This window comes from Rhinolophus hipposideros (assembly GCF_964194185.1).
Source record: "Rhinolophus hipposideros genome assembly, chromosome: 5".
Taxonomy (NCBI): domain Eukaryota; kingdom Metazoa; phylum Chordata; class Mammalia; order Chiroptera; family Rhinolophidae; genus Rhinolophus; species Rhinolophus hipposideros.
The window spans coordinates 77,411,840-77,427,070 of record NC_138051.1 but is presented as its reverse complement, the minus strand read 5'-3'; the positions used below and the strand labels follow the sequence as shown (position 1 = coordinate 77,427,070).

Here is a 15,231-nt window from a genome sequence, read left to right as displayed (position 1 = left end):
AGGTCCAATGCTTGTCTTCTGCTGAGGACCCATTGGGAGATTGGCCCCTCCCTATCTATCAAATGCTTTGCCGCCAGCGGCTATCACAGAAACATAGGAAAAGAATGGAGTTTCCTAGCCTCCCTGTTTTATTACAAAAACAAGTATCTAGGGTCAACGTGATTTTAACACATTAAAAAAGTCATCCCCAAACCTCTGATTTTTCATGTTCTCAAGGTAACTGCTTAGTTACATTCCAGGGAATGGGAGGAAGCCAAGAAAGAATTCTTAATCTCAGGGAGTGCGATTTAGTGCAGAAATGTCCTGGAAATGGAAGGTTCCCTTGGCTCCTTGCTACAGCAACACCATCGCCCATATATAACTGTGGGCAACTCCCCTCTCCATGTCCTTATCTCTGCCTCACATTCACAGACTCACCAGCCTGGAGTCTCTGGATGTTGGCCAAGCCAGTTGGGAATACATAATAGCCGAGATATGGGATGGGGGAGCCCACCATGTCCTTGCATGCCGCCCGTGAAGGTCTCTCTTCTCTTCTTTCCCCCTCTGCTAGCCTTTTTTCTGGCATTGGGAGCTAATCTTTTCGGTCCCACCTCCCTAATGTTTGAAAAAAAAAAAAAATCCAGATCCCACATTTGCAGGTGGCTGTGCTTGTAATTATGGACACCCCTTGGAGAAAGGGAGGGACGTTTGGGTGAGCAGATTTAGACCAAATGGTGTTTAGCTAGCTGCCATTTTGAAACCTCAGCTAAAGGTCTTGTGAGCGTAAAACCTTCCTTATAAACAACCTCTCGTTCTCTCCTCCCTCCGCCAGCTCACTTGGTTTTTTATGACCAAGATTTTGGTTTTGTTTAGTGTCCTTCTGTTTTGATTTCTGTCCTGGCAAAAATAAGGATGAGAACAGTAAAGGCCTCTGGGAAGACGATTGTAGCCTCAGGGGAGCAGAGACTGCTGGGAAATTTGGTGAGGTCTTGGTGGGGGTCTGCAGCCTGTACTCGGGGTACAGGGGAGGCAGATGGTTCGGGATCCTGCTGGTAGAGCTCTTGCTCTGGGAGCATCGCTGATTTGGGTGCACAGCTGATGGTTGATAGGACTACGGTACAATTGTAGAAGTTATAGCTTGTTTTTTTGAAGATGGCTTAGGCACTGACAGAATAGATCCTTTCCATTCCACAGACAAAAGCCAGAGTTACCATGGTTTTCTGATATGTTCTTTTCTTCCAGTTCTTTAACTCAACACCATGGGTTCTGGGCAATGACTCAGTTCCCCTTAGGTGACTTGGGCAGTACTGATGCGTAGGATTCTAATAAAGTCAGATGCTTTTGCTTGTCTTACATTTTAACTAAGTGTGTGTGTTTGTATATATGTGATGCATTTAGACCATAGCTACAGGTAGGGAATTAGCTGGTGGGATGGTTCTAGGACAAGATGTTAGTGACGCTTGTTTCTAGGGTGGTTGGTTTGATCACTGTGAACCTGATCATTTTTTGTTTGATTTCATGTGAATATTCCTCCCAGTGTAAGTCTGCTCCGGCTGCTGTAACAAAGCACTACAAACGGAGAGGCTTCAACAACATGAATGTATTGCCTCACAACTGCCAGAAGTTGAAGATCCGGGTGTCAGCTGGGTTGGTTTCTTCGGAGAGCTGGTCAGGCCTCTCTCATGGCATCTGGTGGTTTGCTGGCAGCTTTGGTGCTTCTTGGCTTGTAGATGTATCGCCCCGATCTCTGCCTTCATCTTCACATGGTTTCTCTCTGTGTGTATGTCTCTGTGTCCAAATTTCTCCTGTTTCAAAGACACCAGTCACACAGAATTAGGGACCATCCTAATGACCTCATCTTAACTTATTAGATCTGCAATGACTATTTCCAAATAAGATCATGTTCTGAGGTCCTGGGGGTTAGGACTTTAACATATGCATTTTAAGGGGACATAATTCAAGCCATAACACTCCCCTTTCTCCTTCTAAAAAAAAAAGTGGTTTTTTGTTGTTGTTGTTGTTGTTTACTTTTTGTAAAAGAAAGACCTCTATCTGGTAAAAAATTCAAACACTACAGAAGAATAAACCAGGAAAGAAAAGGACATCTAAATCTTCCTCTCATTCCTGTCCCCCCATTTTTAGACTCCAATAGAGAAGAAACCACTGTTACCCATTTTGTCGTTCCCTATGTCTTTCTGGAGATATTCTGTGAGCATAAACCTATATCTGTTCTTTTATTTTCTTTCTCAAATAGTTACATTGCCAATGCTCTGTTCTACACTTTGCTTTTTAAATTTAACAATGTATCTTAGAGATTATTCCTTATCAGTCGGTACACATCTGCCCTATTTTTAGCAGATGCATAATATTTCATTGTGTGGGTATATCATGATTTATTTAACTTCACCTCTCTTGATGGACATTTAGGTGATTTCCAATCTTTGCTGTAATGAAAAAAATTGTATATACCTTTCTGTACTCGTGAGTGTAAGTTATCTGTACATCTCACTCCTTCCAAAAGTTCTTATATAAATTGAGTACATTTAAGAAATATTTGTTCTGACTCTGGGTGGTGAACACACAATGGGATTTATAGATGATGTAATACAGAATTGTACACCTGAAATCTATGTAACTTTACTAACAATTGTCACCCCAATAAACTTTAATTAAAAAAAAAAAGAAATATGTGTTAAGTTCCTACTATGGACAAATATTTGATATTTTATCATATAGACATATCCATCCACCGGCTTGTGCTAAGTCAGTCTTGCATGTAGATCTCTAATTTTGATAGCTCATCTTTGATTATTCTTAAGCATAGTTTCCTAGAAATGAGTCAGATAATCTGGCAATTGTTAAGCTTCTGGACCTGTATTGCCAAATTGTATTCCAGAAATGTACCAATTTATTCTTTTGCCACCAGAGTGCCCATCTTGTTCTACAATACTAGCATTGTTATTAAAACAAACACAAAACCTTGCTTTTGGTATGTAAAATATGGCTTTTAATTGTTTTAATAGTTTACTGTTTGTTCGCTAGTCTTATTTCCTCTTTTGTGGCTTGTCTGTGTCCTGTGGCCTTTTATCTATTTAGGTATTAATGTTTTTTTTTATTATTAACTTGTATGTGTACTTTATATATTAACGATATTGATTTGTCATACTTGTTATATATGTGACAAATGTTTTCACCAGTTTGTCGTTTGACTCTTAAGTTCTTTTTAAACCAACTTTATTGTGGTATAATTTACATACAACAAAATACACTCATTTTAATTATATAGTTCTATGAGTTTTGACAAATACCCATGTAACCACAATCACAAAAGAATATTTCTATTATCCCAGAAACTTCCCTTGTGTCTCTTTGTCGTCCACTCCGTATCTGGCCACAGGCAACTATTGATCAGCTTTTTGTCACTACAGATTCATTTTACTGTTTCTTAAATTTCTTAGAAATAGAATCATACAGTATGTACTCTTTTTGAATTTAAGTTATTTTACTCAGCCTTTAAAAAAAAGGTTTTTCCATGTTACTCTGTATAGTAGTCATTGGTTCCTTTTCATTGCCGACAGTAAGCCATTATATGAGTGTATCACAAATTTTTATCCATTCACCAGTTGGACATCTGGGTTGTTTCCAGTTTTGGGCTATGATGAATGAAGCTGCTGTGAGTATCTGTGCATATGTCTTTTCGTGGTCACAATCCCCACCCTACTACTCTTGCCCAATGCTTAGAAATGAAACTGCTTGGCCATAGAGCAAGCACAAGTTTCTTTATAAGCGATTGCCATACTCTTTCTTTTTCCAAAGTGGTTGCGCCATTTTATATTCCCATCAGCAGCATTGGAGCATTTTGGTTGCTACACCCCTTCATCGGCACTTAATGTTATCAATCTTTTAAATTTTAGCCATTTTAGTGAGTGTGGTATCTCGTAATTTTAGTTTGCATTTTCCTGATAACTAATGATACTTAGTATATTTTAATGTGCTTATTGGGCTGTCTGCTCTTTTGTGAAGGGTCTGTTCAAATTTTTGCCCATTTTTAAAATTTGGATCATTGCTAGGGTTTTTTATGTATTCTGGATATAGGTCCTTTGTTACATATGTGTATTATGGCCACTTTCTCTCAGTCTTTGTTTTGCCTATTCATCTTCTTAATAGTATCTTATTTTTTTCATTGTGGTAAAATATATATAAAACGTAAAACGTGATTTTAATCATCTTAGTGTAGAATTCAGTGGCATTAATTACACGCACACTATTGTGAATCTGTCCTGTCTTTTACAGTCTTTTGAAGAGCAGAAATGTTTAATTTTGATGCGGTCCAAGTCATTCTTTTCCTTTTGTGGTTCTTGCTTTTTGTGACCTAAGAATCTTTGCCTAAACCAACGTCATGAAGATTTTCCCTTATGTTTTCTTTTGAAAGTTTTATAATTTTAGCATTTACTTTAATTCTATGATCCATATGGAGGTTTTTTAAAAAAATTACATGAGGTCAGGTCTGAGGTTTATTTATTTTCAATACTGATATCCAGTTAAAATAAGAAAAAGTAAGTAGATGTTAACTATGTTTCCTTTTTGTTATCCTCTGATTTATTCCATTGCTATTTGGCTTAGAAATTCTACCTCCTCATTGAACTATCATATCAGATAGATATATATAGTTATTCAATATTTATATACCTAAAGAAGCGATCACCATAGTAAGTCAAGCAACCATCTGACACCACACACTATCACAATATTATTGACTATATTCCCTATGCTGTATGTTATATCCTCATGACTTATTTGTTTTATACCTGGAAATTTGAACCTCTTATTCCCCTCACCATGCCCCCCTTTTTAAATTTTCAGTTACAGTTGACAGTCAATATTTATATTAATTTCAGATGTATAGCATAGTGGTAAGACATTTATATAATTTGTGAAGCGATCCCCGACTAGTTTAGTACCCAACTGGCACTATATGTAGTTGTTACTACATTATTGACTATATTCTCTATGCTTCACTTTACATCCCCATGACTGTTTTGTGATTACCAATTTGTACTTCTTTTTTTTCTTTTTTTTAAAGATTTTATTGGGGAAGGGGAACAGGACTTTTCTTTTTTTTTTAATTGGGGAACAGTGTGTACCTCCAGGACTTTTTTTCAAGTCAAGTTGTTGTCCTTTCAATCTTAGTTGTGGAGGGTGCCATTCAGCTTCAAGTTGTCCTTTCAGTCTTAGTTGTGGAGGGCGCAGCCCAGCTCCAGGTCCAGTTGCTCTTGCTAGTTGCAGGGGGCGCAGCCCACCATCCCTTGCCGGAGTCGAAACCGGCAACCTTGTGGTCGAGAGGATGTGCTCTAACCAACTGTGCTCCCGGATGGTCGAGAGCCATCCGGGAGCTCAGTGGCAGCTCAGCTCAAAGTGCTGTGTTCAGTTTTAGTTGCAGGGGGCTCTGCCCACCATCCCTTGCAGGACTCGAGGAATTGAACTGGCAACCTTGTGGTTGAGAGCCCACTGGCCCATGTGGGAATGGAACCGGCAGCCTTCGGAGTTAGGAGCATGGAGCTCTAACCGCCTGAGCCACCGGTCCGGCCCCAATTTGTACTTCTTAATCCCTTCAGTTTTTTCACCCAGCCTCCCAACTCCACCCCCCCCACATCAGCTTGTTGCCTACATTTACGAGTCTTTCTGTTTTGTTTGTTCATTTATTTTGTTCTTTGGATTCCACATATAAGTGAGATCATATGGTATTTATCTATCTCTGTCTGATTTATTTCACTTTACATAATACCCCTCAGGTCCATCCATGTTGTTGTAAATGGTAAGATTTCCTTCCTTTTTATGGCTGAGTAATATTCCATTGTATATACTATGTACCACTTCTTCTTTATTCACTCGTCTATTTTTGGACACTTAGGTTGCTTCCATATCTTGGCTATTGTAAATAATGCTGCAATGAATATAGGGGTGCATATATCTTTTCAAATTTGTGTTTTGGACTTATTCAGATAAATTCCCAGAAATGGAATTGCTAGGTCATAGCTATTTTTAATTTTGGGGGGAACTTCCATACTGTTTTCCATAGTGTCTGTACTGATTTGCAATCCCACTAATAGTGCACGAGGGTTCCCTTTTCTGCACATCCTTGCTAACACTTGTTTGTTGAGTTTTTGATAATGACCATTCTGACAAGTGTGAGATGATATCTCATTGTGGTTTTAATTTGCATTTCTCTGATTAGTGATGTTGAGCATCTTTCCCTGTGTCTATTGGCCGTCTGTAAGTCCTCTTTGGAGAAATGTCTACTCAGGTCCTCTGCCCATTTTTTTAAATTGGATTGTTGGATTTTTGGTGTTAAGTTATAAGAGTTCTTTATAAAATTTGGATATTAACCCCTTATCAGATGTATAATTGGTGAGTATCTTCTACCATTCAGTAGATTGTCTTTTTATTTTCTTGTTGGTTTCTTTTGCTGTGTAAAAGCTTTTTAGTTTGATGTAGTCCCATCTGTTTATTTTTTCTTTTGTTTCCCCTGCCTGAGGTGACATATCAGAAAAAATGTTACTAAGAGCAATGTCAGAAAGTTTACTGCCTATGTTTTCTTCTAGGAGTTCTATGGTTATGGTTCTTGTATTCAATCTATAATCCATTGGAGTTTATTCTTGTACATGGTATAAGAAGGTGGTCTAGTTTCATTATTTTGCATATATATATATATATATATATCTGTCTGGTTCTCCCAACACCATTTCTGAATACACTGTCTTTACACCATTGTACATTCTTGCCTCCATTGTCATAGATTAATTGACTATATAGGCATGAGTTTATTTTTTTGGCTCTCTTTTCTGTTCCATTGATCTACATGTCTGTTTTTATGCCAATACCATGCTGCTTGATTACTATTATGGCCTTGTAATATAGGTTGATATCAGGTACCATGGTACCTCTAGCTTTGTTCTTTTTCAAGATTAATGTGGCTACTTGGGATCTTTTATGATTCCATGTAAATTTTAAGATCATTTGTTCAAGTTCTGTGAAAAATGCACTTGATAGGGATTGTATTGAATCTATAGATTGCTTTGAACATTTTAACAATGCTAATTCTTCCTATCCATGAGCATGGTATATGCTTCCATTTATTTTTTTCGTGTTCATTTTCAGCAGTGTCTTATAATTTTGACTCTCTTTTACCTCTTTGGTTAAATGTATTCCTAGATACTTTATTTTTTTTTTTTGGATGCAATCATAAATGGGATTGTTTTATTAATTCTCTTTCTGATAATCTATTAATTGGTGTATAGAAATGCAACTGATTTCTGGATATTAATTTTGTATTCTGCTACTTTACTGAATTTTTAAAATCTGTTTTAGTAATTTTTTAGTGGAATCTTTAGAATTCTATATAGTATCATTTTATCTGCAAATAATGAGTTTTACTTCTTCCTTTCCAATTTGGGTACCTTTTATTTCTTTATCTTCTGTGGTTGCTGTGGCTAGGACTCCCAATATTATGTTGAATAAAAGTGGTTAAAGTGGACATCTTTATCTTGTTCCTGACCTTAAACAAAAATGCTTTAAGCTTTCCTCTGTTGAGTATGATGTTAGCTGTGGGTTTGTCATGTGGCCATTATTATATTGAGGTATGTTCCCTCTATCCCCACTTTGCTGAGAGTTTTTATCATAAATGGATGCTGGATTTTTGTCAAATGCTTTTTCTGCATCTATTGACTGGATCATGATTTTTATTCTTCATTTTGTTTATGGGGTGTATCATGTTAATTAATTTGCAGATATTGAAACAGGCTTGCATCCCAGAATAAATCCCACTTGATCATAGTGTATGATCTTTTTAATGTATTGCTGAATTCAGTTTACTAGTCTTTTGTTGAAGATTTGTGCATCTATGTTCATCAAGGATATTACCCTATAATTCTTTTTGTTTATAATGTCATTGTCTGGTTTTGGAATCAGGATAATGCTAGCCTCATAAAATGACTTTAGGAACCATCCCTCCTTTTCAAGTTTTTGGAATAGTTTGAGAAGGATGGGTGTTAATTCTATTTTGAATGTTTGGTAAAATTCACCTGTGAAGCCATCTGGTCCAGGACTTTTGTTTGTTGGGAGTGTTTTGATTATCGATTCAATTTCATTAGCGGTAATGTGCTTATTCAGATTTTCTGTTTCTTCTTGATTCAGTCTTGGGAGATTGTATGTTTCTAGGAATTTCTCCATTTCATCCAGATTGTCCAGTATGTTGGCATATAATTGTTTGTAGTATTTTCTTATAATGCTTTGTATTTTTTTGGTGTCCGTGGTCAATTCTCTTTCATTTCTGATTTTATTTGTGTCCTCTCTTTTTCTTGATAATTCTGGTTAGAGGTTAATCAATTTTATCTTTTCAAATAACCAGCTCTTGGTTTCATTGATCTTTTGTTTTTTTATAGACTCTATTTAGTTTATTTCAGCTTTAATCTTTATTACAATTTCCTTCCTTCTACTCATTTTGGGCTGCGTTGTTTTTTTCCTCCTTCCTAGTTCATCTAGGAGGTATAAGGTTAGATTGTTCATCTGAGATGTTTCTTGTTTCTAGAGGTAAGCATGTATTGCTATGAATTTTGCTCTGTCACATAGATTTTGGGTTGTTGTGTTTTCATTGTCATTTTCGTTTGTGTCAAAGTATCTGGATTTCTTCTTTGATCTCATTGTTAATCATTTAATAGCATGTTATTTAGCCTCCATGTGTTTGTGTGTTTTCCAGTTTTTTTCCTGTAATTGATTTCTAGTTTCACACAATTGTGTTCAGAGAAGACGCTTGATATGATTTCAGTCTTCTTAAATTTATTGAGACTTGTTTTGTGGCCTAACCTATGCTCCATCTTGGAAAATGTTTCATGTGCTCTTGAAAAGAATGTATATTCTGCTGCTTTGGGGTGAAATGCTATAAAAATATCAATTAAATCTGTATGTTCTAATGTGTCATTTAAGGCTGCTGTTTACCTGTTGATTTTCTTTCTGGAAGATCTATCCATTGATATCGTCAATGGGATGTTAAATTCCCCTACTATGACTGTATTACTGTCAATCTCTTTTTTTATGTTGGTTAATATTTGCTTTATGTATTTAGGTGCTCCTATGTTGGGTGCATAAATGTTTAAAAGGGTTATATCCTCTTGTTGGATTGATCTCTTTATCATTATGTAATGTCCTTCTTTGTCTTTTATTAAAGCATTTATTGTGAAGTCTATTTTGTCTGATGTAGGCTTTCTTTTTTTTGGGGGAAGAATTTTATAGTTTTATTAAAACACAGTTTGCACACAAGCTGTCTATTCATTTTCTTCACTGTGCAGCCGGGCATTGGGATTGGTGACTCTGATGGCCAGCTGGGCTGCTCTTTCCACAATGGCTTTGCGGTTCTTTGAGGAGATGTTGTGAGCAATTTCAGCACAGTAAGATTTGTTGCACATCAGCAGCACTTCAAGCTCCTTGACGTTGTGGACCAGGAACTTCCGAAAGCCACTGGGCAGCATGTGCTTTGTTTTCTTGTTACTCCCATAACCAATGTTGGGCATCAAGATCTGGCCCTTGAATCTTCTGCGCACCCTGTTGTCAATGCCTCTGGGTTTCCGCCAGTTACGCTTAATTTTGACATATCGGTCTGACTGGTGCCGGATAAACTTCTTGGTCCTCTTTTTGACGATTTTGGGCTTCACGAGTGGTCTAAGGGCAGCCATGATACCGAGTAGAAGATGAACGCCACCTCCAGAGACAGCGCAGAAGAAGAGCTAGGCTTTCTTTTTGTTTCCATTTTCATGAAATCTTTTTCCATCCCTTGGCTTTCAGTCTCCGTGTGTCTTTTGATTTGAAGTGGGTCTCTTGTAGACAGCAAATGTATGGATCTTGTTTTTTTTTTTAATCCATTCAGCTACCCTATGTCTTTTGGTTGGAGCATTTAATCCATTTACATTTAAAGCGATTATTAATGGGTACATAGATATTGACATTTTATTCATATTTATGTTCTCTTCCCCCTCTCCCCTCACCTTCTTCTTAAAGAAGTCCCTTTAACATTTCTTACAATACTGGTTTGGTGACGATGAATTCCTTTAGCTTTTACTTGTCTGGGATTCTTTACTTCTCCTTTGATTCTAAATGATAGCCTTGCTGGGTAGAGTAATCTTGGTTGTAGGTTCTTTCTTTTCGTCACTTTGAATATTTCGTGCCAGTGCCTTCTGGGTTGCAATGTTTCTGTTGAGAAATCAGCTGCTAGTCTTATGGGGGCTCTTTTTTAGGTAACTAACTGCTTTTCTCTTGCTGCTTTTAAGATTCTCTCTTTGTCTTTAACCTTTGCCATTTTTATTATGATGTATCCAGATGCAGGCCTCTTTCGGTTCATCTTGTTTGGGACTGTGTGCTTTCTGGACTTGTATATCTATTTCCTTTGCCAGGTTAGGGAAGTTTTCAGTCGTTATTTCTTCAAAGTGGTACTCAGTTCCTGCTTCTCTCTCTTCTCCTTCTGGTAGCCCTATGATGTTAAAGTTGTTACACTTGATGTTGTCTCAATTGTCCCTTAAACTATCCTCATTTTTTCAAAAACTTTTTTCTTTGTGTTGCTCTGATTGGGTGTTTTCTGCTGTCTTGTCTTCCAAATGGCTAATTTGATCCTCGGCTTCATCTAATCTGCTATTGATGCCTCCTGGTGTTTTCTTCATTTCAGTTATTGTGTTCTTCATTTCTGAATGGTTCTTTTTTATGGTTTTTATGTTTTTTTATTTGTTTTTTTTTGTTTTAATGCTTACTATCTCTTTGTTGAAGTTTTCACTAAGTTTCTTAAGCAGTGCCTTACAACCAGTGTTTTGAACTCTTGTCTAGTAGATTGCTTGCATTTTGTTTCTTTTTCTGGAGTTTTCTCCATTTTTTTTTCAGTTGGGTTTTTTCATTTTTGCTGCCTATCTGTGTTTCTTTCTGTGCATTAGGCAGATCTGCTATATCTCCCAGTCTTGGAAGGGTGGCCTTATGTAGTAGGTGTCCTGTGGGGGCCCAGTGGCTCAATCTCCCTGGTCGCCTGAGCTGGACACTCCAGGAGTGTCCCTCGTGTCGTTGTGTGTGTCCTCCTGTTGTAGTTGAGCCTTGATTGCTGTTGGCACATCAGTGGGTGGGATTGACCCCCCTGCCTGACTGGCTGTCAGGATTGGCCATGGCCACAGTGTAGGAGCTGCTGTGCAGGGTCTGATCCCACACAGAAGGATTTGCCCCTGCAGGCTGTAGTGCCTGTCGAGACCAATCTGTGTGGATACCACTTGTGGGTCTAACTGGTGGTATTCTGTTGTGGTTTGAAGCTGGCTACTGGGTTTGCTGGTTCTGGGGCCTCTTGGGAGGGGCTCCTGTTTAGGCTAAGGTCAGCTCCTCCCTATGATTGGCTTGGGGCTACCTGGTAGGAGCTACAAAGCAATCTGCAGTTGGTCACTGCCCATGCTGGACCTGGAGGTTCATGGGAGAGGTCATGTTGTGAAATGATGCCAGCCATTACTAGGACTGGGACTGGGGCAGCTTAGAAAAAGGTCCAGGGCACCCTGAGGCCTGCTACCACCTCCTGGTTGCCCATAAGGGATAGCCACTGAAAGAGCTTGGGTAGTACAAGACTTGGGTGTTTGGGGTTTCAGGGAGTCACCAGTGCAGGGTGAGTGGTGTTAATGCAGATTCAGATTTGAGCCATTCTTCAAAAGGCTCATAGCACACCAAGACCCACTGCCGCTTGTCTGGGGCTTGAGGACTTTCAAAAGTTGTCTAAGAAAGACTGCAGCAGTTGCCAACACTGGCTGCCAGCACGCTCCTGAAACAGCCTCGGTGGTGCTTCAGTTGGGTTGGGTGGGTCTCAGGAGTTACTAGTATGAGGAGAGTGGTATTCAATGGGTTAATGCAGATTCAGATTTGACCCCAGTTCTGAGCTCGGGTCTACTCCTCAAAAGTCTCAAAGAACACTGAAGTTAGCTGTCACCTGACTTGGGCCCACAGACCTCCCAAGATATTTTTAAGCATGACTGTAACATGGGCCAACATTGGCTGCCTGTGAGGTGTGAAAAAGCCTCTGGCGTTTTGCATGTTGGGTAGGGCAGAGTTCCAGGAAGTCCCCAAGGTGGAGTGAACGGTGCTCACCAGGCCAATGAAAATTGAGATTTGACTGTGTGGTCGGAGGGCTCAACACAGCAAAGATGGCATCTGCCTGTGGCTACTTGGGAGGAGGGCTTAGCACATGGACAATGGCAGCTTTCCCTCCAGCCCTTGCTGTGAAGCCACACAACTCTGTCTCTCCCTGTGTGTCTCTGGCATCTCTAGAGTTGCAGTCTCTCCGCCAGAACCCAGGGTGAGTGCCTGGGAGTGAGAGAGTGTGGGCATGGGCCCTTTAAGAGCATGCCTGGGTTTCCAGCCACCTTCCGGCTCCCCAGACAGATGAAATCTCTGCTGATTTTCACAGCCAGATGTTGTCAGAACTCCTCTTCTCGGCACTGGTGCTCTGGCCTGGGGAGCTGGGTATGGAGCTGGGACCCCTCATTCTTCAGGGGGGACCTCTTCAGCTGAGCTATCACTCTTGATTCTGGATCACCACATGCAGGTGTGGGGCTAGTGCATTTTGTGTCTCTGCCCCTCCTACCAGTCTCAAGATGGTTTCTTCTTTATAGCCTTGTTATAGGACTTCTGTTCAGCTAGTCTTCAGATGGTTCTCCAGGTTGATTGTTGTATAGTTTTGTTTTAGTTTTTAATGTGGTTGTGGGAGGAGGCAAGTACAGTGTTTACCTACTCCAACATCTTGACTGGAACCTTTACTGGATTTAAAAAGACTTTTGAATTACAGTTGTATTACTTTGTATTACAGTTGTATTATTTGAAAAACATTGTATTAGTTTCAGGTGTACAACATAGTGATTAGACATTTGTATATCTTATAAGTGCTCACTCTATTAAGTCTAGCAACTATGTGATGTGTAACCATACATAGTTATTTACAATATTACTTATATATATACTGGGGATACCAAATAAATGTATATGAGTAGGCACTTTGGTTAACATTGCTCAAGAAGTAGTTCACCATAATCAGAAGTGTCTGGACATTGATGGTAACCACTTTGAGCACTTCTTGTAATTGCAGAAGTCAAACGTGACTTGTATTCATTTTGCGTTATTGGTATATATTGAGTATTACAATTTTAATACAGTTTATTCCTTTCTTAAATGTGTATATTCATACATTTTTTCGTTTGACAAAGGAAATACAGAGGATGCCAAAAGAATGTATACACATTTTAAGAAAGGAAAAATACTGTATTAAAATTGTAACACTCAATGTATACCAATAACAAAAAATAATGAATACAAGTCATGTGTATACATTTTTTGGCACCCCAATATGTAATTTTAAAATCTCTGTTCTTTGATTCCCTTGGAATATGTTTAGGTTTATGTTTAGAGTTGAGGGACTAATGTGATTCCCCCAATAGTTAATTGAGTTGTGGGAAAGGAGTTCCTAGTGGGGACATAAGGTGAGAAAAGGATGGAACCTTTGAGAAATGGGGACCACTTGAGGTTGCCCGGGGGGTAGTAGTTGTGGGAGACAAGCCAGAGAGGCTGGCTGGGGCAGCCCGTGAAGAACCCCGTGAAGAAGATCAGTGAATGCGAGAGATGGTGGGAGTGTGCTTTAGCGTCATGTAGGTTGGGTTCTGAGTGGGGAGAGACCAGACAAATGAGGACTGAGAGTGCTACTGGCAATTTCTAGTTTTAAAGAGGAACTGATTGCGACAGAGAAGAATGGGAGTCGGAATTGCCAGTTCTTGATTTCAGAAAGGGTAAAGCTGCAAGGAGGAATTAAAGATTGACCTTGAGATTCAAGTTGAAGTGTCAGGTAGAACTTCTCTGTTTTAATCAGAAATAAAGAAAGCAGGAGGAGAAACGGGCTTTTGGGGGAAATAAAAGATACTTTAAAAAGAAAATTATAGACAAAATTGGTACCATTACTTGAAATTACAGTCAAAAGAGTTCCTTATATTTTGTACATTTTAAAGTTTGCAAAGTGCTTTTATTCACGTATTCTTTCTTTTAAAAGTTTCCATGTATGTGTGGTGTGATAGGACAGAGATTGCCCCGTTGTCCTTCGTACAGATGAGAAAGGTGAGGTTCAGTGAGGTTCGGAGGCTTGCCCCAGTTCTGTTCCCTGAGTTATACGCACTTTACTGGGGCGGACGCAGCCCAGAGTAAATTCTGATTTGGCTTCTACCGATGTGTCGTGTGAGTGTGGCCAGCTTGCTCCCATCCTCAGTACTTCAGCTTTCTTATCTGTTAAATGGGGTTGATAATATCTTCACCTTTAGCCTTACAGAATAGGGAAGGCCAAATATAAAGTAACCTAAGTTTCTGAAAGAGTGCTGACAAATATAAAGCAGAATGCAAATTTCAGCCTTAACTAAGGTTACAATTTTATGAAATTGGTGTCAGGAATCAGCTGGTCCTAGGTGGAGAGGTAGGAAACCTGTGATCATGCTGACTCAACAGGTTGAGCAGCTGATGAGGTGTACAGAGGCAGGGGCCATTTTCCTGGAGATGGGAGGGGTGCAGGGCTCAGACAAGGTGAAGATGCCCACCCAGCTTCTAAGGCTAGAGGCCTTCAAGGTCAGCGTGGGGAAGTGTGAGGTTTCACACTTATTGGGAAAAACTATAGATTTGGATTCAGGAACCTGGGGTTTGAACATGATTTTCACCGTGTCTTGGACTTGGGTGAAAATACTTGATCTCTTTGAATCTTTGAAATATCACATTATGCACCCTGGAAATATAGAACTACTTATATGTTTCCCAAACTAGCTATGCCTCTGTGCCTTGTGTCAAACTCTTTTTTTCAAGCAGAGATGAGAGAGAGATTGGATGATGCTACACTGCTTGCTTGAAGGAAGGTACACGAGCTAAGATATGGAGGAAGGTACACGAGCTTTAGAAACTGAAAAAGATGAGGAGACAGCTTTTTTCCCCTCAAAGCCTTCAGGAGGAACCTGTCATGCTGACACCTGGACATTAGCTCAGTGACACTAATTTTGGACATCTGATCTGCAGAAGTGTAAGATAATAAATTTGTAGTGTTTGTAAGCCACTAAGTTTGTGGTAATTGGATACAGCAGCAATAGGAAACGCATACAATGCACTTAAGATTCACCCATGTTAATTGCCTGTATGGATGCATTCCATTGTATGAGTGTATCACAACTTGCT

At 39.2% G+C, this 15,231-nt stretch overlaps 2 protein-coding genes across 8 annotated transcripts in view; one reads left to right on the top strand and one right to left on the bottom strand.

Moving 5' to 3' along the window:
• Positions 1-15,231, top strand: part of DPF3 (double PHD fingers 3) — a 254,843-nt gene that overhangs the window by 56,635 nt on the left and 182,977 nt on the right. The gene's annotated exons all lie outside the window — the stretch shown is intronic.
• LOC308497947 (large ribosomal subunit protein eL32-like) lies at positions 9,300-9,731 on the bottom strand (the record flags this gene model as incomplete). The annotated part of the gene is made up of 1 exon (XM_081049015.1): positions 9,300-9,731. The coding sequence occupies exon 1, from the start codon at positions 9,705-9,707 to the stop codon at positions 9,300-9,302; it is 408 nt and encodes a 135-aa protein (XP_080905141.1). The 5' UTR covers positions 9,708-9,731.